General features: G+C 40.5%; 3 protein-coding genes across 7 annotated transcripts; 1 reads left to right on the forward strand and 2 right to left on the reverse strand.

The window, feature by feature from the left end:
* Positions 1-172: 172 nt before the first annotated feature.
* Positions 173-6,282, reverse strand: LOC103703505 (PGR5-like A protein). 2 transcript variants are annotated; one of them, XM_008786374.6, is made up of 8 exons: positions 5,998-6,282; positions 5,587-5,649; positions 5,404-5,490; positions 5,020-5,257; positions 1,098-1,171; positions 894-992; positions 468-547; positions 173-345 (listed from the first exon to the last, which is right to left on the reverse strand). In XM_008786374.6, the coding sequence occupies exons 1-8, from the start codon at positions 6,196-6,198 to the stop codon at positions 333-335; spliced, it is 855 nt and encodes a 284-aa protein (XP_008784596.1). In that variant the 5' UTR covers positions 6,199-6,282; the 3' UTR covers positions 173-332. The 2 variants fall into 2 exon arrangements, with proteins under 2 accessions (XP_008784596.1, XP_008784599.1); XM_008786377.6 differs by lacking the exon at positions 468-547.
* A 4,635-nt stretch (positions 6,283-10,917) lies between these two features.
* On the forward strand, positions 10,918-18,658 carry LOC103703504 (protein IWS1 homolog 1-like). 4 transcript variants are annotated; one of them, XM_039124166.3, is made up of 12 exons: positions 10,944-11,287; positions 11,388-11,895; positions 15,685-15,804; positions 16,149-16,369; positions 16,590-16,719; positions 16,907-16,969; positions 17,060-17,137; positions 17,306-17,397; positions 17,548-17,613; positions 17,718-17,871; positions 18,001-18,050; positions 18,198-18,435. In XM_039124166.3, exons 1-11 carry the CDS (start codon positions 11,268-11,270, stop codon positions 18,031-18,033), a joined length of 1,485 nt encoding a protein of 494 aa, XP_038980094.2. In that variant the 5' UTR covers positions 10,944-11,267; the 3' UTR covers positions 18,034-18,050; positions 18,198-18,435. The 4 variants fall into 4 exon arrangements, 3 of the variants coding, with proteins under 3 accessions (XP_026658929.3, XP_038980094.2, XP_038980093.2); XM_026803128.4 differs by lacking the exon at positions 18,001-18,050 and having other exon boundaries at positions 10,918-11,287; positions 18,198-18,658; XR_016396106.1 differs by lacking the exon at positions 18,001-18,050 and having other exon boundaries at positions 10,982-11,287; positions 17,696-17,871; positions 18,198-18,658.
* Positions 18,659-19,575: 917 nt separating this feature from the next.
* Positions 19,576-21,057, reverse strand: LOC103703594 (xyloglucan galactosyltransferase KATAMARI1 homolog). Its single transcript, XM_008786502.5, has one exon. The coding sequence runs from the start codon at positions 21,055-21,057 to the stop codon at positions 19,576-19,578; it is 1,482 nt and encodes a 493-aa protein (XP_008784724.3).
* Positions 21,058-22,671: the final 1,614 nt, after the last annotated feature.

Below are 22,671 nucleotides of genomic sequence, written 5' to 3' on the forward strand. Positions count from 1 at the left end.
AACCATATTGAACCCAAGGAACAGTCCAACATAATCATCAATTGCATGCCTTACCAGCATCATCCAGTGTTATCCAATGAAAGCAACCTCAATGAGTGTCTGAATTCCTTGCACCGCATATGAAAAAAAAGAAAAAGAACAAAAACAAAAAACAAACCAAAAACACAAGAACAGCAACTACTTTAGGTAGTAATTAAAGTTCTTCAGAAGAGTCTAAAACATTCCTTTCATAAAATGAGAGCTAAAGTCAGCATTGGAAGCCTAACAAACATCTTTGCCACAAGACCTTGTACGCCCTCTTCAGTCTTGACGAACTGCAGCTTCTTAAGAAATCAAAACAGGAATCTGTGATGCATTTTCCTGAAGTTTATCAAATCAAAGTAAAGAATGGATCTGTACATGGCTAAATATAAAGTTACATCTCAAGAACAATCCAGGACGACAGTAGTATTATAGTCTATGCTCGCCTTCGATCATTAGCAAAGGTCTGTGGAACCAGGTAAACACGACCATAAACCCAATGCCTGCCAGATCCTGAGATGGATTGCTGTATCAAAAGGGCAAAACTTGTCAAGAATTTACGATGATCATCTCCCAATGGTTCTTGGAGGAGGAAAAAAAGGAAAACCATCATAACCTATACTCCTTCAGCAATTCTTTTCTACCTTTCTTTATTTTCATTTTCCCTTTTCTCTGTGGCTTTTTGTTTGTGTGTGTCTGTGTGCGTGCACAGGTAAGGGGCAGAGAGTATATTTTGATCACATTTGAAACTTGTATTCAGGATAACAATAGGTTCTGGATAGCCACAACTTTGTGATGACAATATAATAGTGAACACAAGTGTATATGCTTACACTGCATGAGTTTTATAGGAAAATAAACGAAAAACTTACCTCCACCTTAGTGCGAAACACCAAGGCTGACTCACATACATGACATTCTGCACGGTGTGGTTGTTGTTTGGATTTTTCAGCCCTTACAAACGCAAAGACCTGCAAGATAATAATTTCTGATTATTTCTTAGCATGAATTTTCAGATTAGTCATTCAATTTCAAATAACTATAAACTGCAGGGTCCATAGCCAACAGTAATCAACCTCCTCGCCGCAGTTTGGACAAGAGCCTTTTAGTGCAACTAAGTCATTTCTCCATAAGCCTTGCAGAGCTTGGACTGAAACCAAAAATGATGTTGGCTAGTGGTACTTTAAATGCAAAAAATAGATGCAAATTAGAGCTATGAACAGCTATATAAGCAGACTTTATGAACTCAAGCAAGTGTACCGGCATATTGAAACACGTTGACAGAGAAGAATGCATGCTTGTAGAATGACAAATTTATCGGAAAACATGCCTAGCCAAAACCAATGCTCTAAATAGCTAGGGAGGTGTTCTTCAAAATACAACCAGATACCTTTATCATATCATACTGTACATCCAAGCTAGAAATCACAAGAATTATTTCGGTTTCCCATTACCTAGCCTTGATAGTTTCTTAATTACAAGACTAGTATCGCTGTGTGTGGAATGCAGATTAAATTGAATCAATAGAGAGGGTGACTGGTTTGTTGAAGTTTTCACTCTTGATGATCATTTAAAATAAATGCAGTCACTTGGAACTCCATTACCCGTTACTCAATAAAACCAAGGATAGAAGAATCATCCTCTTTTTCATTATAAAGTGGCATGTTTTGTTTAGAAGCGAGTGAAATTATAGACATTTTCATGAATTTTCCATCATCAGCTTTTAAATGTCTATGGTAATTGAGTATTGATAGATCTAGGGAGGTAGGAAGAAAGTATGCATGCATGTTCAAGAATCATAAAGTAAGGCAGCTTGAAGAGAAAAGAGAAAAGGATGGCCTAGCGCACGAGGCACCCACCACTGCAGCATTTTAAGGAGGCTAAGATGTATACAGCCTTACCCCCACATGCGGAGAGGCTTTTTTCAAGTTTTTAACATATGATCTCTAAGTCACAATGAAGCAATTTTATCGTTGCACCAAAGTTCACCCTCCGAAGGAGCAAAGAAAAACTTATGATTTGAATGAAAATCTTGTTGATAGAGATGGTTTTGAAAAAGAGTATCTTGTGGGTTCTACCATATTTCAAAGAGGCAAGCTCATTCATGTGGATCAATCCACATAGTGGCAAGAGATGCTTATGCACCATGCACCGACTCTAGGCATACCACTTAAGCCAACTAGACTCCAGGATTACAACCAAATCTCAAATTGAATTTTGATAGCAAACCATGAGCTAAAATTGATGATCTTGACATTATGCTGGTCGAAACTGTAATCCTTGGTTGAATCTAACACTATCGGTGACAAGAGTTAAAGCTGAAACTAATAGGACTTATGGATTATGCTAGAACTTGTGGATAACTTCTACAAGACTTACAGGTGTGAGTTTCTTACAACACGAAAGATTTTCCTAAAATATTAGAATGATGTGGTAGATAATGACTTATAGCTTTAACAAGCAGGAATCTTGTTCATACATAAAGATACACAAAATGAAGCAGTAAATTGTTAGTGGGTGGGTAGGTGGCGACGTTGGCACTTGTGGACATCATAGGGCTACATTGATTTAGTTAGTGTCACTAGTGAAAGTAAAGGTGGGACAGTTATCCAAAAATTCATCGGATTTCTAACCAAATTTAAGAGGAATCAGTGCAGCAAATGTATTCTACGAAAAGCCTTCATCCCCATCATAAAGCAGCTTAAGTTACTTCATCATCACCATCGTGTGTCCACATGCCAAAAAGATTACTCAAAAACCTTCATCCTTCCAAATATCTTACACATTTTTTAACCTGATGTTTAGTTATTTAAGAGCCAGAATTCATAGAAATTGTAATCATAGCAAGGGCCCTATTGCTGACAGATTTGGGGAATTAACATCATCATGAAATACCTCAGAAATATGTCAAAATTACCTTCACAAACCTATGCCCAAACAATCTACCATATCACAATAGATCTCACATGTTTCCCAAACAATCTATCGTATCACAATAGACCTCACATGTTTCCCAGGAATTTTATAGCCCTTTGGAACACGATATTTATAGTAGACATTAGCTTTTCCATGCTAATTGGTAGTCATAGTAAGTTACTAAATAACATTAATTGGTTGAAATGAAAGTAATTCAGACCCAAGTTAATCATTCATCATCTATACTTTCCGCTCCATACTTGGTAGCAGACTTCTGCTCAGCTTATCAAAAGCAAGTGTTCGGAAAAACATGTTAGCCTCCTTTCTAGCCATTCATTTTAAGAATTTGATATTAAAGAATAATAATTACGGTACATTGGTATAGCCATAATCAAGGTAAAACGAACCGGTACCGGTAGGCGTACCGATGGCCTACCGGACCAGTTCGGCTTGTTCGGAACCGAAACCGATACCAGGCATGCACCGAAACGGACCCACCCGAAGCCGGAGAAGACAAAGGCCTAGAGACAGCGAGCGGGGGAGGGAGGGAGGGAGGAGAGGCCTCCGCCTCTTGCCGAGGGCCGCGGGGGGGCAGTTGCAGAAAAAAATTTGGAGTTTTTTGCGAAGTCGGGAAATCGCTTGCCGACTTCACTTAAAAATTTTCAATTTTTTTTCGAAATAGGGGATGCGGCCGCGGCCTCGGGCTCGGCCGCACCCCTGCGGCCTCCTCCGGCCCCCCACGGTCCTCCGCCAGCAACGGAGGCCTCTCCTTCTCCCTTCCTCCCCCGCTCGCTCTCTCCTTCTCTTCTTCCTCTCCGGCTCCAGCTGGATTTGGCCGGTACGGGCCCTGTACCGTTTTCCACAGCTGAACTGTACTGGTTGGCGCCGGTACCGATACGGTACGTGCTGAACCGGCCGGTATAGTCCATCAGATGATGCAACATCCTCTTAAGTAATTCATGTTACCTAAGAAATCAAATACATAGTTTTTTTTTTCCTTTTTCAATTTATCTTGGTTTATTTTTTGTAAGAATTGGAATACTAATCCCCTTTTTAGGGAGAAATGTCCATTTCAGCTATTTAAGTCAAATGCTCTTATGAACTTTCTAATTTAATTGAGACGAAGATCATATTCCGGTTTTGTCTGAGGCTACCACAATTCTTAGAATAGGTGGGATATCCTCTGCTCTCCCTAGATATAGGTCAGCCTTAGAAAGATCTACTTTCATGAAGAACTTCTATACTCTGTTGAATTAATAGAGCTGCTGCTTAAAAAACTCTCTTATCTACGCATATCTGCAGGTACAAAAAATAAAGCATGGTATAGCATACAATTCTTAGAATTCCCCAATCCTGTCTAAAACACTCATATCCATAACCTTAACCATCAAGAGTTGTCCCAACTATTTGGGTCTGCCAAAACTCATGAAATCACCAACACTGTGTGGACGATTCATTTTTTGACAATTTCAAAGTGTTCATGCTTTTGGAAATTTCACAAAATTCCATGGATCTCTACAATTGCAGTGTGTTGCTTAAGTTAGCAAAAAGTACAGGCACTTGGCATTTCTAGAGGTTCTAACAAAAAGATGCTTTAATGCAAATAATGACACTTTAACTTTCAACAATTTTGAGTTAAATATTATTAAGTATTATTTGCTCAAAAAATAACAATAAATAATTTGCCATATGACTATGAAGATTGCAGTAATCAGTTACACATAACACTTGATACACCAACTTCGTACCATCCCAAAATTTTATGCTGAACTTTCTCGAGTTGAAGCCGATACCTCACTAAACCTGATTAGAATACAATCCAGCATAATAGAGTCTGGATATTATATGTAATGTACTGATGCATATGTCGCAAACTTCTTATTATAAAATAATGAATCCCCCGTTCTTTGAAGAAAAAGGGACATAAAGATGTTAGCAGACATAAGCACCTACAAATTAGCCATATGCCAGTGCATATCAGAATTGCAGTAATTTGCCATTCAAAAGAATGCAGCATTATTTATGCATGATAGAAGACTGATTTTCGAATTTAGATCACCATGCAGGATATATAAATCTTACCAGAAGCAGATGCAACAGGATAACCAATCAAATAACCCAGTCCAATGAAGAGAATGGCGTTTAACATTGTTAGCGATTCAAATGGTGATCTTCCATTGTATAGGAAATCTCTGGAGTTGGAAGCATCTTTTAGAGCGAGATTGATGGTATAGATGGTAGGCACAAGGAAGGCAGAAGCCCCAAACACTAGTAGAAGGATCCATACACTTGCTAAGGCAAAAACCTGTGAAGGGTCTTCCTGCCCTACACCCAAGTCATATCAAAAACTCAATCAAGTAAAATGACAGCGTCCGGAAACCGTTCGCAAGCAACCTAATCAGTGTCCTCCAAAATCAAACAAACAGCAGCCACAACAATTGAATATGTGCTCTGAAAGGAAGTTACCTCAGCATCTGCATATGTAGATTGTCGTCTGAGGCTGCACCGAGGATACTTTACAACAGATTTTGATCCATACACCCGCAGCTTCAACTATTATAACAACTTGTAAGGAGCACAAACTGAAATGCACAAACTGAAATGCCAGTATAAATGGTAAAATAGAGAACAGAAGTTGCTTGAACTTACCTCGACTTTATCAAACATGTCATCAACGATCAAGGGGCTACCACTGTAGTAGGAATCCCGAGCCTGCAAGGATTAAAAAAAAGAAAGAAAAAAAAGAGAAGAAATATTAATAACAATGATCGACAGCAACTATGCTATTTTACTGGTTGGATGCCCTTCGGTTAGGATGGCAAATTTCTGGAGCGAATCAAGAACTAAATCAACATTCTTCTTCACTTATTCCTACCTTTCCAATCCTCATCACCAGTTAGAAGTTAGACCTAAAACTAATTCATAAATCGAAATAAGGGGGACATTCAGTTCCCGTAACAATCAAATCAAACAAAATTCTACGATGGGAAGGGACCTGCAACTAATACTCAAAAAAAAATTACATATAAAGTTGAATTTGCGTAGCTGGAGGGATTTTACCTGCTGATAGAGGGCTTCGAGCATCTCCTTGCTTGCGGTCTCGATGGGGCCCACGAAGAGGCAGGACGGCCCCTCCGCGGCGAGGGTAGTCCCCGGAGCGGAAGCCCTCAGTTCGCTGCGAGCTCGGCGTTGCTGCAGTCTGTCGCGCGAGGCGGAGAACGGAGAGTGGCGGACATGAAGCACCGCGGCCGACGAGGGCATGGGGCGGCCGTGTGGGGTGGCCGCTTTAACTGGAGCCACACACGGAACTCGGGGCTTTTATATTGGCTTGGGTTTCATCCGTGTCCAGTAGATGACTCATGCGCGCCGACGAACCCATGGATGTGGCCATCCGTGCCCCCTAAAACAGAAATTATGTACCTCTAGACTCCAGTGTATAATTTTGGCGCATAGCTAAATTGAGGGATCAATCCAACGGCAAAACAATATGCGCGGTATGCGGCCAATTACTTTGGGATGTTCTATAAATTAAAAAAAAAAATCTCTAAAGCGCTTCAAAATTTATTTTTTTTGATTTTTTCAAATATATATAGTACGATTGTATGAATCATTTATTTAAAAAAAATAATATATATGCAAATATAGATTAAGCTTATTTTTTTTGAATTTATTCATCCTCATGCATGCGGCTTCGTGGTTGAATTAATTGATCAGCTGAACTATGGACCTGTCCAAAAAATAATCACTCTCTTAGTACCACATGTACCTAGTTGCATGCCTAAGAACCATTAAAATTATTCAAACAGATAAAAGATAAAAGAAAATAAAAAAAAGAAAAACTTATATTCAAGCCTCCTTTCTACTTCCAAGAACACGTCATCCATTAGATTGATATGCAATGAATCTTGTGGGATAAGGCTGACAATTTTTTTTTTTTTTTTTTTGCTATGCACGTATGAAATAATCTGATATCCATTTCGCACCACCACCTAATCCATCGGTTGCTTATGACATCATACGTTTTGTCCTCTGTGCAACAGGTTACTTAACTGATATGGCATGCGTGTGGCTGAAGATTCACTCCATGCCACAGGTTACTTACATGACATGCATGTGGCTGAAGATTTATTTTAAAACAAGTCGACCAATCTCACCCGAAAAAAATAAAAAAAGTGGACGATGGTTCGCTAATTTCATGAAATTTCTAAACCAGAGCTTGCAGAATATTTGAGAAGCATTAACTTGGACCGGCACAAAATAAGATAGCACTGGAGCAGAGAAGTAGAATATGAACCAAACAAAGACATACATTATTTTGGATTTCATGTAAGATAATAAGATATGTCATTAGAGCAAATATTGAGACAATACTTGTACGCACATACGCTTGTGAACACATGTACATGTAAACTTTGATCGTTGTTGAGTGTAAGTGGTTCTGATAACACTTTTCACAGGATAAATCTCAATCCATTTTTCGCATGTTTTGCATCATTACATCCTTCAATTACTAGTTAATACGCAGATTAAGGTTTTTTAGTACTTCAGCTATCAAAATATTCTTAGCTTTGCACCATTTTATTTACACATTAGTTTCCTTACATGCAACTAAAGCATATTTCTATTTGCATAATAATTATCATGAACAAGCAACTAAATATAAACTTGTCATGGTCAAAGCTCTCATTTCTGTTAATTCAATCTTTTAATCCTTCCAAAACTCGTAACCTTCATGCTAAATGCTGATTGTTATATAATAGTGAATCAGCTGGTGATAACTAGAGCATTTTAATGAACATAAAAAAAAATGGATGGATGTTAGGAATGATCGGATAAGTAGTATAGACAAATTTCAAGCTCACAACTTTATATTTTAATTTATAAAACATCTCAAATTAGATGAGAAGAAGTCTTGGGCATGCAAAGTCATATATTGTACTATCTTTTTTTGGTAAATCAGATAAATCATACTGATCTAATATGAATGTATCCGGAAAGAAGAAGATGATGAGGGGGAGGAGAGAAAGAGGTCTCATAGTTATCCCATATGATACTACTGAAGTATTGGGCTATATATGAGGCAACCCAATCAATTGCCCTATTAGCCTCCCGGTATACATGGGTAACCCAGGAGGCAACAAAATTCCTTAACAACATGCGGATATCCTACAGCAACTGGCGCCTATCGCCTGTCGTAAACTAGCTCTGAATCTACTCGATCACCGTAGCCGCGTCCCTTTCAATATGAATACGATCCGCCGTTAGGGTGAGCCTCGCATAGATGATGTCCTCCCAGGCAGCCTTTAGCTCAACTACAGGGGTAAAAGTGTCGTACATTCGACTACACCCTGTAGCAACAAGTCTGGAGGCAGGGTTCCTGATCACAAAACCAACACCACCCTTTCCTCCATCATCAAAAACACTACATTGAAGTTCACCTCGAGAAAGCTCGGGAATGGGTCTTCTAAGAGATAAAAATCGTCTGAGTCATTGCAAGAGCCAAATGGGAGACTCAGATGTCCCTTACAATTCTACATTCTCCAATGGTCCGAGTCTAAGTGATCACGGTAGCATGGAGAAGCGCCCTGACAACAACAAGCCTCGAATGTCTTCTATCCTCGAAAATCATGACATTCCTATCCAGCCATATATGGTAAGCAATATAGGAGGACCTGACACCCCAGGCTATTGTAGTAGGTCTTCTCAAGATATTCTTCATGTATGGAAAACTTCAATAGGGGTTGTTGACTATAGGAAATGCCAGTCAACTTTGGCCACTTGCCACATCTAGGCCGCCCTCGGGCATCCGAACAAAACATGCATAATGGACTCCACCTCGTTCAGGCATCCATCGCAAGCAAGGTGAAGCCTCATTCCCCTTCTGCATAGTATACCTTTGGTCGGAAGACAACCCCACTCTATCTTTCACAAGAACAAGGCTACACAAGGGTCAGTGCAGAGCTTCCATATCCAACCACCATCCATTGTCCGAGAGACCTCGACTCTGTATAGATCATTAAGGTCAGTGGCTCTTACCTTGGACTTGTAGGTCAAATTCCAGGTCTTTTTATCGGAGCCCCCCACTTAGAACCGGCATAGCAAAGATCTTCTCCACCAATTGATCTCTAAAGTTGCGTTGAATCGTTTACATCCCATCTCCTCTCCCCTGGCCTGAAGAGGTCGCACACCTTGAAGCCCTCCGAGCTCTCCACATCAATCGTAGTAGGTCACAGCCATAGTGGTAGGTCAAAACTCTAGGTATCGTTCATCATATTAGTTGACTGGTCGTTGCCGGCCAACTATCTGATTCTAGAGAGCACCATCGAAGTGCGGAAACACATCTCCCGCCAAATAAATGAGCAACGTCGATCATCTTGGAAGTCAGACGTCGAGGTCCGAATATCATACTTGGCCCTCATCAAGGTACTCCACAAGCCCTCCAACTCAAGCAAATCCTTGGACACATGCCTGGAGGCTAGTGCCTCTCCTCATCAACAAAAAGTGGATGCCCAGACCCCCCCACTGTGTAGGGGATGATAGACAACCACCAAAGCTACGAGATGTACACCTCCCCTACCATCCTCCATGCCCCAAAGGAAGTTTTTGAACATTTGCTCTAATGTCACTAGCGGGGCTTTAGGAAGAATGGTATCAGACAACATGTTAAATAGGAACAAAGCCGAGGACAAATCTCACTAAAGTAACTCTACATATCATACAGAGGGCTCTTGACTGCCATCTCGCCAGTCTCTGCCTAATGCTATGCTTAATATCTCTACACTCCACCTTCCATAACTATCTCCCCATAATGGGTACACCCAAATACTTCCAGTAGCCAACCTACTCTCCTACCCCAAGATCTCCTTGATGTTGACCTTGAGTTGAGGCTTAATTTTGGATTGAAGTGGACTGCTAATTTGGCTAGGTTGAGTTTCTGACTTGATGGGTGCAATAGTCTTCCAGGATCCTTCTGATCGTCAGAGCATTTTGCCTTATAGCCCGAGCAAAGAGCACATAGTCATCCGCAAAGAGGTATGAGATTGGGGTAGCAATGCAGAGTAGGCCTATATGCCTCAATGACCTATGCCAAAGAAGTAGCCTAAAGGGCTGTAGACAAGATATTAGCACAAATAATGAGCAAGTAGGGGGGAGAGGGCAACCTTGTCAAAAACCAATAGTGGAGTCGAAGTAGGGCATAGGTATGCCATTCACCAAGATAAGAAAGATCGAGGCTTGAACACAGCCCATAATTCAGCAGATCCAAACCTCGTGGGACCGAAAACTCTCTAGAGAATAGGAGAGAAAGCACCAGCTCATTCAGTCATATGCTTTCTCCATATCAAGCTTTTCAGCCATCACACTCCATCAACATAAGGCCCACTGAAGATCATGCATGACTCCTAGGAGATAAGGATATTGTCAGGTTGCAGCCACCTACAAAGGCCCCCTGTTTGGGGCTAACAAGTCTGGGAAGAATCCCCCTCAGTCTCGATACCAAATCTTCGTAGTAGCCCTGTAAAGTGTGGAACAAAGGCTAATGGGCCTGCAATAACATGGCTCAATGGCGTCTTGCCTCTTGAGGATTAGAGTGATGAAGGTCCTCTTTCATTCTCTAGGCATTGAGGCTGTATCAAAGAACTGCTAGATAGAAGCTACCACCTCATAGTGGATGATGACTAGTACCTTCTAAAGAAGAAAGGAAAAAACCATCCGGGTTGGGCGCCTTGTCCTCCACCAAGGATCAGATAGCATCTTAGACCTCTCTAGTCATGATCAGACTGAAATAAGGGCAGTGTTTTCTAACTCTAAGACTCTCTCCTCATGCGCTAGTCCGAAGATAAAACTATCAGGCTGGGCTGCCCATTTTAGTATGAAAAACTACTTGAGCTCCTAGGTGATAATCTCTGGCCATCCTCCATACTTATACTATTTGGTAATCCTTAAAATCGTAGAAAATGGTTTAGACGAGCAGATGGATTTATATTCGGGTAACGTAATGTAAGAAAATAGCAAGAACTAATAGTGGAAAGAGTGAACCATACTCAACCAAAGAGAACTTTATGGACCAATATTGCGCCAACAAAAAAAAAAAATCCCCCCAAAAAAATCCAAAGTTACGCCAAAGTCGGCAAATTCGGACAACTTTATGTTGCTGTAGTTTTCCTGCCTCTGTGACTGTGTGTTCCAAAACAAGCCAAGGTATCCCCAAACCCGTCCACCATGACTCCATGAATCCATAGTAGGAGTCTCTCTCTCCATCGCTGGAGATGTCTTCCTTTAGCGTCTTACCTTCATCCGTATAGCCGTCGCCCTCTTCCCGTCTCGCGGCCATGGGTTACGAAAACGATCCGTGAGCTCTTCGATCAAACCCTAACCCCCTTCTTCCTTTCTTTCTCTATTCGCACTTCTTCTCCTCTATTCCAAATTTAGGGTTCTTTCCTTCATTTTAGGTACATGGACGAAGATGGCGAGCCTCTGATGGACCCCGACATGCCTTCCGATCGGGAACCCTCGCCGGAGCCCGGGTACCCGGTCGACGACTACGAGGAGGAAGACTGGCGGCGGGAGCGGTCCCCGACGCCGGTGCTGGACTCGGCGGTGGACGAGGACAAGGTCGGCAAGCCCAGGAAGAGGCTGGTGAAGAAAGGCGCCAAGGAGAGCTCCCAGGATCACAGCGGGAGCCCGCTGGCGGCGCTCGCCGAGGAAGGTTTGGATGACTGGGAGGAGGAGGAGGAGGAGGCGTCTTCCTCTAAGAAGAGGAAGGCCTTGTATCTGCTGAAAGTCGGAAAGGAGGGGAGTGGGAAGAAGGAGAAGAGGAAGTCGTCGTCGTCAAAGATGGAACGGTCGGCAGGTAAGGTGTCCCAGGCTGGATCGAAGGGCTATGAAGGGTCTAGGGATCAGGGCGGTGATCCAGAGATTAAAGAACTATGGGACACCATTGCCGGGGGAGATTCAGAGGTTTGATCGAATCTGTCCTGTTGTCAATTTCTATCTGCGCTATCCTCTTTCACTTCTTTTGCTTGATTATAGAATTATGCAGTAGAAATTGACTTATATTTTGAAAGCATTATGTGATAGAAATTGACTTATATTTTGAAAGTCGAATTTCTGTCCCCGTATGTATTTTGTCTGAATTGTATGATTATCCAGAATTCATCTTATTTTAGTTCTCCTGCTGATCAAATTTAAGTGCATCACAATTTTTGGTAAGGAAAATTGTAGTAAGGGGAGGGGATTGTGCTGCATCCTTGGAAATAATGTGTCCTTCTATATATATGTAACAACCTAGAACCTCACCCATGGCTAACCAGAAGGTATTATTTAGGCTCCTTGATCATGTATAAGTATCCAAGATTTATCCAGCGAATAACCGATGTGAGACTAAATACATGCCCGTATGGATCCTTACATATTTTCTTCGTTTAAATCCTAACGTCCTCGTTAGGCTAAGTATTCAAATCTAATTACAAGCACCACGATCGGCCCGTGATTAGCCCTAATAGATCCGTGCTGCAGTGTTCTCTAGTCCACATAGGTTATGGGCCATATCTGCTTTGATACTATTTTATTATGCTCTAGATCCGGAGTATGACATGGCCATGCTATTGAGCAATAGGTTTGATCATGGGTTAAGCTTAAAAGTCTAATAATGGGTAGAACTTAAGCTTAGTGTTATGATTCGTAGGGTTTGGCATAGAACGAGTATAGAAGAGTTGGTTTTGATCAGAGTTGCGCAGCGGAAGTACGGTGGAGTAGAAGAAGACTTAGTATCCTTGATGAAAATAGCTTTGTTATGAAATACGAATCCGATCATGCCATTTAGTATTTTTCATCTATTTATGTGTGTGTTTTAAGACAACAATATAAGTTTTCTAATGACTCTTAGATTGCTATGACCGTCTCTAGAAATGGGAACAAATTGACACTTTGGAGTCAGCATCCAACGAAAACGGCCATTTACCAACGGTTAAAGTTGGTAACAAATATGAACTAGGATATCTTGTCGATTATGAAGATAGCCCTATCACGGGTTATAGTGACTGTAGCGCAAAATCTATGAGCACTATTTTTAATTGAAAGTATGGATAAATGGCAAATATTTGAAGATTATGAATTTTAAATTGTACTTTTAGCTTTACGAACTTGTATGATTTGTGTATGCATGATTGGTTTGCAATGACACAGTTTGTTATTATATTTATGAAATGTTTATTTTATAGTATAAATTTACTTTTCAAATTATGCATTATATCATGTAAAAATTTTTGCTTGATCCGATAAGATAATAAAAAGTTTACTTACTGAGTTGTGTCGCTTATATATCTCTATTTTTATTTTTCTCTCTCTTGACGAATAAAGTCAATAGGAATGAAGGAGGGTTTAGGCTTGGAGTCCGCGCTAGCAAGCGTGATGATTTTATAGAAGATTTTAGTATTTTAAATTGACTATAAATTTGTAGTTAATGATTTTTTGAATATTAGGGATTATGGATTTGGTATTTATATTTGAATTTAAACGCTCTAAACCAGTATTGGTTGCATTTATTGGATAATGAAATTAGACTTATATTTATTATATTTTGTTTGAGATGAATTTGGAAGTTAAATAAAATGTTTAGTTTCGTGTTATCATGGGTTATACCCCTTGGTAGCATAGCCGTGTTATGTTCCGAATTTGGGGCATGACATTTTAGTATCAACGTTCTTATCAGGCAATCCATTTGTTCTGAAGCGTTAATTCTTAAGAAGCAGAGAACCACAAGCTACTCCAAGTATCTTCTTAAGAAGCGTTAATTCTTAAGAAGCGTTAATTCTTAGCATACCCAACTATCTTCCATACAGTTCAGAGCAGAGGATGAACAATAGTGGGTGCGTTAGCTTTGGTTGAAGGGCAGATTCTTTCCTTCGACCTTTGTCGCTGGTGGAGCGCTGACCTCATGTTAGATTGACATGATTTTTGCAGAGTTTATATGATTTGTGTTGGGGTTGGGGGTTTTTGTGTTGGAGGGGGTTCTTCAATAGTGGCCTGACATAGGCATTCAAGGTAGAGAACAGGGAGTGTGAAATGAAAAAGGGAATGGGCAGGTTCGCAAGTGGGTGAGCTTCCATTTAGCATATTGAGTATTCAGTCCCTCAGAAAAAGCTGCACAACATATATATATTTACAAAATGGGCTGCTGGTGGGTTCAGCTACCTTAGGCTTTGCATGTATGCTATAGATGTAGCATTTATATTCAGTCATTGGATTGTAGGTAAGGAATTTGATGAATGATGGACCATGCTATTTTTCCTTGTCAAGTGGGAGATTGCAAAATGTTTTGGTGAACATGTGATATTGTTTTGTAGGATTACATTGTATACTCATAGTGCAATTACTGCCTTAGTTTGCTCACTCTTGATTTTGTTACTTTCAGAATCATGCTACTAAGAATGTGACTGTGGCTTTGCACATAATTCCCACTTGTTTTACTACTGGCTAACTTCAGTTTCGATTTAAACACATAGGATGACTATTAGCATCTTTTGATCAAGTCAATTCTATGTGCCATTTTGGGACTGTTAATTGGTTGTTCACCCAACTAATGTTATAATTAGCAATGTATTTCCTAGTCTATCTGAAGTAACAAACCTAGAATGGGGAAGCCCTACTCTGAATGGTGGACTTGATAAAACTTGCATATGATTCAAAATTATCTGAATCCTCTTGCCCCCAATTCCTGGATGTCCCCGTACAAACTCTCTGCTAAACTCTCTGCTACTGGTGGCGTGATCCTGTTGCCTTTAGGTGAAACATTTCTTTCCTGAAGTACTTGATGTTTTGATATCGAGTGCTGTGATCTTCTAGCAATGTCACTGGATATGTAACCTCAGGATTGGATTTCTCATGTGAACATTGACATGTGTATGCTGCCCATGTTATATTTCTTATGTAGACACTTGTTAGGGGCTTGTCTTTTGGTTTGACCTTTTCTTGCAGAAAATTTGATTCGACTTTTTGGTTTATAATTTGCCTCCCAGAGAAATGCTGTTTTTCCTTTCATAGTTTACCTTCTTCTTTCTTTTGTCTGCACTTTTCTCAAGTTTGGAAGAGCTTTGGACGGTTGCTTCTTGGTTGGATTAGTTTATACTTCATAACCAACTGGCCCCTTATATTTCGTTCTAGGTTATACTATTGCAAAACACAAAGTATGCCTTGGTTGGGAATGTGGCTGTACTAGTAGAATTTGTCATCAGATTTAGCTGGTTCTGAAGCATTCTGAAATAGCTGATCATCCTTGATCCATCAAATCATCACAATATAAATGAGAGAGAGGTTCTTTTTTAAGGTTATGGTATGTTGCCATTTGTTAAGTGTTATTGCTTGCTAAAAATCATGGAAATTAATTTTCATTCTGTTTATTATGGAAATGACATTTTTAATAAAACCAATCTATATATGTCTTCTCCATGTTAAATGTGGTTTCACCTTTAGATATTTGGAGGCTTAGGTCCTTATGTGTACCAATCATTAATGCAGATAACTTGATCATTTTTCTTTCCTGACTAGCTAGATATCTGGAGGTTGTGATGAATGTTTAGTTGATCATGATGGATGCAAATCTTATTTTATTTACTTGCAGATTTTGAAGAGCTGGACATTTTGAACAAATGGAGCCATGCAATTCTTATTGAAGTCATAATTAAATAATAGGGCACCGCCTTAATGTTAAGCCTTGTTAATTAAATTTCTTCTATGTCAATTGAATAGGATGACCAAGAGGGCATGAGAACCGTGGATGATGATAACTTCATTGATGATAGTGGTGTTGATCCAGCTGATCGCTTTGGAAGTGACAATGAAGCTAGTTCTCCAAGGAATGCTCCTCAGGTTGGTAGTTTCTTCTCATTTCTAAAGTTACAGTTCCAGCGTTAGTGTTGGTTAAGATATGTAGCTGTCATCATGATTTTCCGGCTAGCTATCATGACTTTATTTGAGTTACATAACCACTTGCAATGGGTTTGCAACTGTTGTACCTTAATGGAGCATTTAACCTAAAAGGGCAATAGACAATGATTTATGATTGCATCTGCCTGAACTGTTTTGTGCTCTTTAATACACTATCCAAGTGTGCCTTTAGCTTTTCACAGGCTTAATGTTTTGGTGTGTATGCCTTGTTTTATTTTACTCATTCTGTGTAAGAAAAAAAAGTCCTCACATTTTTTTTCATACAGGCAGAGGAGGGTGAGGAAGATGATGAAATTAATCGACTCTTGAAAGGGGGTAAGAAAAAAAAGAAGAATGAGAAATCACCTGCTGAACTGGCTTTGATAGTTGAACATCTCATGGCTGAGCTTGAAGTCACAGCTGAGGAAGATGCTGAACTAAATAGGCAAAATAAACCAGCCATTAATAAACTCAAGAAGCTCCCTTTGCTTATAGAGGTTCTTTCAAAGTAAGTTTGTCAGATCACCTGTACCATAACCATTTTTAGCCTTTTCTCAACTATTTGGGGATGGCTGGTCAGATCCCTGTGCATTAGAATATTTTGTTTTGAATTATCTCATTTGGTTGTTAACTAATTGAATCAAAATTATGTTTATCAAATAGTATTTATCCTTAGTGCGATATTATTTTGTAGTTGCTGACTTCTTATTTGACAAACCTTTTTGCAGGAAAAAGCTTCAGCAAGAATTTTTAGATCATGGAGTACTAACTCTTCTGAAGAATTGGCTCGAACCTCTGCCCGATGGAAGTTTGCCTAATATGAATATTCGAACTGCCATACTAAAGTTATTGACTGATGTATGTAGTACCTTTTCCTTTCTAGGTCACTATTCCTTTAATTTTTTTAATCTGGATGCTTAATGAATTCCTTTATACCACAGATTGATGTATACTGTGGATATGCTTGGTTTGAGTCATATTTTGAGAACCAACTTTTCCTTTGATACCATGTGCTCATTTTTATACAAGTTGTCTTATAATGCAGTTTCCTATTGATTTAGAGCAATATGACAGGAGAGAACAGCTCAAAAAGAGTGGCCTTGGGAAGGTTCGACTGACTATAGTTGCCTACTAACAAGTTCTTTTGAAAATTTTAGCCTACAAATAACCAGTCTTAACTTATTCTTCTTTCCTGCAGGTCATTATGTTTTTATCTAAATCCGATGAGGAGACTACATCCAACAGAAAACTAGCGAAAGAATTGGTTGATAAATGGGTAATATTATGAACTATGAATTCTGTATAGGTGCCGGGTGGAATATATGTTCTAGAGTATATTTGCTTAGATTGTTTTTTGGTATTTATACACAATGGCTTATGTGGAGGGTCTGATGCATTGAGATATGTGTCCTCATCATCGTGTTACTATAAATAAATTCTTCAGAGTCGGCCGATATTTAACAAGAGCACTAGATTTGAGGATATGAGGAGTTTCGATGACGGGAGAGTTCCCTATAGAAGGCAAACTATGAAGAAGTAACTACTGCCTTTACCACTTACTGTTAATTTAAAAAATTGACAGCTTTGGTAATTTCTGTTTATGCTAAAAATTTAGGATAGTATATCATATGACCTGCATTCTTTGATTTCTGAACTTTGTTGCTGCTTCTGGATTTTATCCTTAAGACCTGCAGCTAGAGCTGCTGGAGTGGAATCTAGAGACGACGATCTTGATTTGGCTGAGTTCTCACAGTAAGATTATATTTCGACTCTAAGTTTCTTACCATTGATCTGAATATACATGTGTTCATATTATATTTTTATAAAACTGAAGGGTTGAATTTTGGTATCTATAGCGATCGCAAGTCTGGACAAGCAGCTTCCAGGCAACATGCTTCGAGGCCAGAAGCATTGCCCTTGGATTTTGTTGTGCGTCCTCAATCGAAGGTAGACCCAGAACTGATCAGGGAACGAGCTAAGCAAGTCATGCACGATCAGCGTCGGCTGAAGGTTGGTTCTTCATCTTCATTGACTTCAATCTTCATCGTCTGTATGGTGAAATATCATATATTTATACTTGGCAGAAAACTTGATGTGTTGATATATGAATCATTTTATGGAAATTTTGCAAAAACTTAGATGATGCTGAATGGACTTGGAATTGAAGTCTAATTGCATAGATGGTGGAGGTAGAAGGAACTAAAATGTCAATTGGGGATAGTATAATGGAATGACCTGCTATTTTATTTGATATATTTTGGCTGTAGTACTTAGGCTTTACTGGCTATCCAAGTTGCTGAACGGTTGATATTTTACTTGTTCGATTGGAAATGCAGATGAACAAGAAATTGCAGCAGTTGAAAGCACCCAAAAAGAAGCAGCTGCAGGCATCAAAACTTAGCGTTGAGGGTCGTGGAATGGTGAAGTACTTGTAATCAGCTACAGGTGATTAAGCATGAGCAGTAAACTGTCAACTATATCAGGATCAACTACCATACAATAGCCATGGCATATTCTCTCGGTGGCTTGTTACTTTTCATGAATTGAATGTTAATATTTTTATATATTGCGGCATATCTACAATCACTAATGCCCAGATCTGTTTCCGCCTTTTGTTGGGGACAGTAACAGAGGATGGGATAAAAACTATCTTGGCCTCCTCTGGTCGAGAAAGGAGATTATCTTGGGGAGGGAAGTTCTTAATGTCCGAGGAATTGGAGACAATTACTACAGTCTCATTGTATAAAGTGGCTGGTACACCAATATTTTGTCTATAATGCTGCAGTACTTGATGTGACATTGGTTTTGGGCCTATGCATCCTTGGGTTTTGAGGACATTAATGATTCTGCACTAGTTGGAAATCAGCATTGAGGTGGGCAAAGGCTCGCCGGAGTTGTCTCGATTCTTTCAGAACCTTCTTATAGAAATATCCAAACATATGCCTAAAAAGTGTTGGGCAAGCTTGAGCTCGCCTGATCGGTTAGCTAGAGATGCCAGCGGTAACGGCTCAGCCCCATCTCAAGACTGGGACTCATCGGGTGAGAGCAAAGCAATTGCCCGAGTAGGTCCGGGGAAGCATGCCTCAGCACCACCGGGCCTTCAGCAGGGGGTGTCGCAGAGTTTTCAGGCTTGGCTCCGGTGCAGGACATTGCCCACGCCACTTCCCACCGATCGTGTGGACGATGGGCTGTGTTATGTGCCCCAAAACGGGATCCTCTTTGGTGCAATTTTTGAAGGGAAAAGTGTGGTACTATCGTAAATAACCATCACATTATCCATCTTGGAGATGTGCGGAGACATGGATCTGAAAAGTATGTCTGACAGCAATGGTATAAGATTCTGGTGCAAAAGTTGCACCTCAGAGGATCCCATATGCCTTCTGCAGTCTCCCGTTGTCTGAGTTGCTCGTGTATGTCAAGGAGCTACGCCTTGAGTGTATCAACCTGTTTGTCTGAGTTGCTCGTGTATGTCAAGGGGCTATTGGAAGTTTCTGGGTTATCAAACTACCTCCCAAGCATTTGGTTTTAATTGCCTGGTAATACAAAGACTATTTTCAATGAAATTGATGGAAAAAAAATATATAATCGACAGAATTTATAGCTTCGGGTTATCATCAAAAAAAAAATGAAAAGAAAAAAAAATGAATTGTTAGCAACGGTTTATATTCCGAGCAATTTTTGCTGTATCCACCCTTCTGAGTACGTAATTCCTGTTCATGAACGTTTCTTTTCAAAAAAGAAATGATCCCACTCGTGCTTACGTTCGCTCCCCACCAAAAAATACTTCCAGCTGTTGGACTCTTGCAATGGCGACGAAAACCCCTCCAACTCCAACATCTCCCTTCTCAGCTTCTCCGCCCTCTCAATCACTCCCTCCACAGCCACGTCAAAGGCATCTCCCGAATTCTCCAACCTAGACCTAGGATCCGCGTATATTAACCTTGGGATCAGCCTAATAACCTCATCCCTCATAGCTCTCACCTGCTCTTCGGTGAACCTACTCAGCGCCTCCTCTATGCTCACCTTCCCCTCCCTCACCTCGTCCTCTGATATGAACACGGAGTACCTGGTATAGTTCCGCGGGAGATGCCACAAGTACTGCACGTATGCTGACCCCGGGTGGAAAAATACCGGCACGCACCCGGCGACCATCGAGTCGAACGCCGACCGCCTCGTGTATGAGTCTCCTGGGGGCTGCAAGCAGAACACTGAGCTCTGGAACGTCTTCATGATGCTGCTCGGCGAGTGGCACTTGCTCGCGTTCAAGTCACAGTTCAGCAGCTTGCACCGGTGAGACTCACGACACTGACCGATTAGTTGGCTGCGGATCGAACCGGTCTGGTTCGGGCGTTGGGCACCGGCGAAAGAGAATAACCAAGGCCTCTCCAGCTGCTTCATCCTGTCTTGCCATGCAAAGACCTCGCTATCTTTGGAAGGGTGGAAATAGGTGGGATACGGTATCGCAAAATCATTACTGTGCCAGGGACTGGATTCGATCACCAGCACGGTCATGTTCTTAGCCTCCGGAAGGACCAATAACTTGCCACCCCAAGAATTTTCCTCCTCTCCGGGCCTTCTGAAGTCCCATGCAATCCTCCCAGCCACAAGAAAGTGGTCTTTCCCTCCCATGGCCGTCCATTCCGGCTGCGACTTGAGCCACCGGACGAGGTCCAGCGACAGCGAGTCTCGAACCGATGTGTTGTAGCTCCAGAGGTATCGGGCGACGTCGAGCCCTGCGTAAAACGGAACAAAGATGGCGGAGGCCCGGGAGGAGTTAGTTGTCAGGCACTCGTACCGCTTCATCCGGTTGTGGAAGATGACTTCGAGGGCGAACTGATTGGTGGCGTACCACCCGGCATCGAAGAAGATGCCCTCGGAGTTGCCGAGCGGGGGGCCGAGGCCGGCGTTGGAGGTGAAGAGGCACATGTCGGTCCATTGGCTGATGGAACGGCAGTCGCGAAGCAGGTCCTTGTTGAATCGGCTCGGCAGGTCGTGGACGTAGATGTAACGGCCGGAGCACCGGTCTCTTGGCGGTGGCTGCGTAAGTGGCGGATTTTGGGCGCTGCTCGCGGCGATCGATACCGATATTTTGGAGGGACGGCCGTAGAACAAAATGAGACATAAGCCGATGGCAAATGGGATGATGTACCGCGACTGCACGAGTTTTCTTTGAAGCTTGCTGTAACATCGATCCATGCATGCATGCGTTGAGAGAGAGAGAGAGAGAGAGAGAGGGAGAGAAGGGAAGGAAGGATGGGGGCTCAGAATAGTTCGGTGGGATGGGAGATCGTTTGGTGGCCTCCAGGGCTTGGAGAATTTTGGAAGAGCGAGGTTGAAAAAAAATGGGAAGCGTACGAGGTCTCGTTTTCTTAAATTCTAGACGAAATAAAAACACGAGAGTTAATTGGGTTCTAAACCCGGTTGATGCTTCGTATATATCCCGATATCCTAATTTACACCGCACGTTCAATGTACAAGTCTAATATATATACGGGTTTGCGGTTCGTGGAAACTAGACGTCCTTTTTTGTGGTGAGAAGTTTTTTAGACAATAAGCATGCAGTAGATCATATAGTTATGTTATGCATCGAGGGGTCAAATCTTTGATATTTAAAGATTCCAATCCATGGACGCAAAGAAAAACCTTGACTTGCCTGCTGATCGTTTGGGGTTCTAACAGTCATCTCCCGCTCCATTGACGCTGCGATCGGGGACATGAAAGCTTCAATTTATTTATTTATTTTTTAACGTCTCCTTCCTTTATGCATGCATCTACTGTTAGCCGGTTACAACGCCGATCGATGCCATTGTGCCACCGCATGGTGTTTTGTAAATAATAGAGCTTCTTCTTGTTCAGATCCATCCCTTCCAGTTTTAGAAGATGTTGGGTAAATAGAGAAGCAATAGGTGCAATCAATGAAATAAATAACTGCCTATATTATATTAGATCATCTTTAAATTTCCTCATTCGAATAAATTTCTCGAGTTAGGATAAATTTCTGAATCCGGATTTCCCAAAAAAAAAAATCATCACAGAAAATTTCTTTCCTATATTTCTAACATATTTAGATATACATGGCTTCCTAAAATATTATTTTTCTTGAGCAAATAATAATCCCTCTTCTTTAGTTTGGTCGAAAGAGATTCTGCTTCCCAAAATATTTCTTTTCTATGTATGGTGATTTCTGTCATATTTAGATATAAATGGCATCCTAAAATATTTTCTTCCTAAAATATTTTTCCCTTAATAAATTTTATTTTAAAAAAATTATGGATATTTTAGACGATTTTTGTACGATTTTCTTTTTGAATTTTTTAGAGGATTCAATATGCTTTCTTTTTTCCATTTAATAGGTATATTAACATATTAAAAACGAATGTTTCAAATGACTTTCTATGATTTTCTTTCTCATTTTCTTGAATTTTGGAGAGAAGTTTAATTTTCTATCTCCTTTCTATTAATTTGTAGCTAGGCATGGAAGTTAGGCATTAGATCATTACCGTTTTTGCCAAATATAATATTGGAAGGATGAAGATGGGCTCCAGAATGATTTGGACACCATTTAAATTTAGATACTATAAATAAATTAGACCCAACCTGTAAAATTTCATGGTATCTATTTAAATTTGTTATTCCTAAATTGAATTATGAGACATGGTAGATCATATATTGACAAGAAAGAACTGCACAATTAACCGGATAAAGTAAAAATCACCCTTCCTTGATTTGATATAGAGAGATATTGCTTTCTGAAATATTTCTTTCCTATATACAGTAATTTTTAATATATTTAGATATGTGCAGCTTCCT

This window comes from Phoenix dactylifera, chromosome 8, assembly GCF_051530095.1.
Source record: "Phoenix dactylifera cultivar Ajwa chromosome 8, Ajwa_hap1_PhDact_Kaust_v1.1, whole genome shotgun sequence".
In the NCBI taxonomy this organism is placed as follows: Eukaryota; Viridiplantae; Streptophyta; class Magnoliopsida; order Arecales; family Arecaceae; genus Phoenix; species Phoenix dactylifera.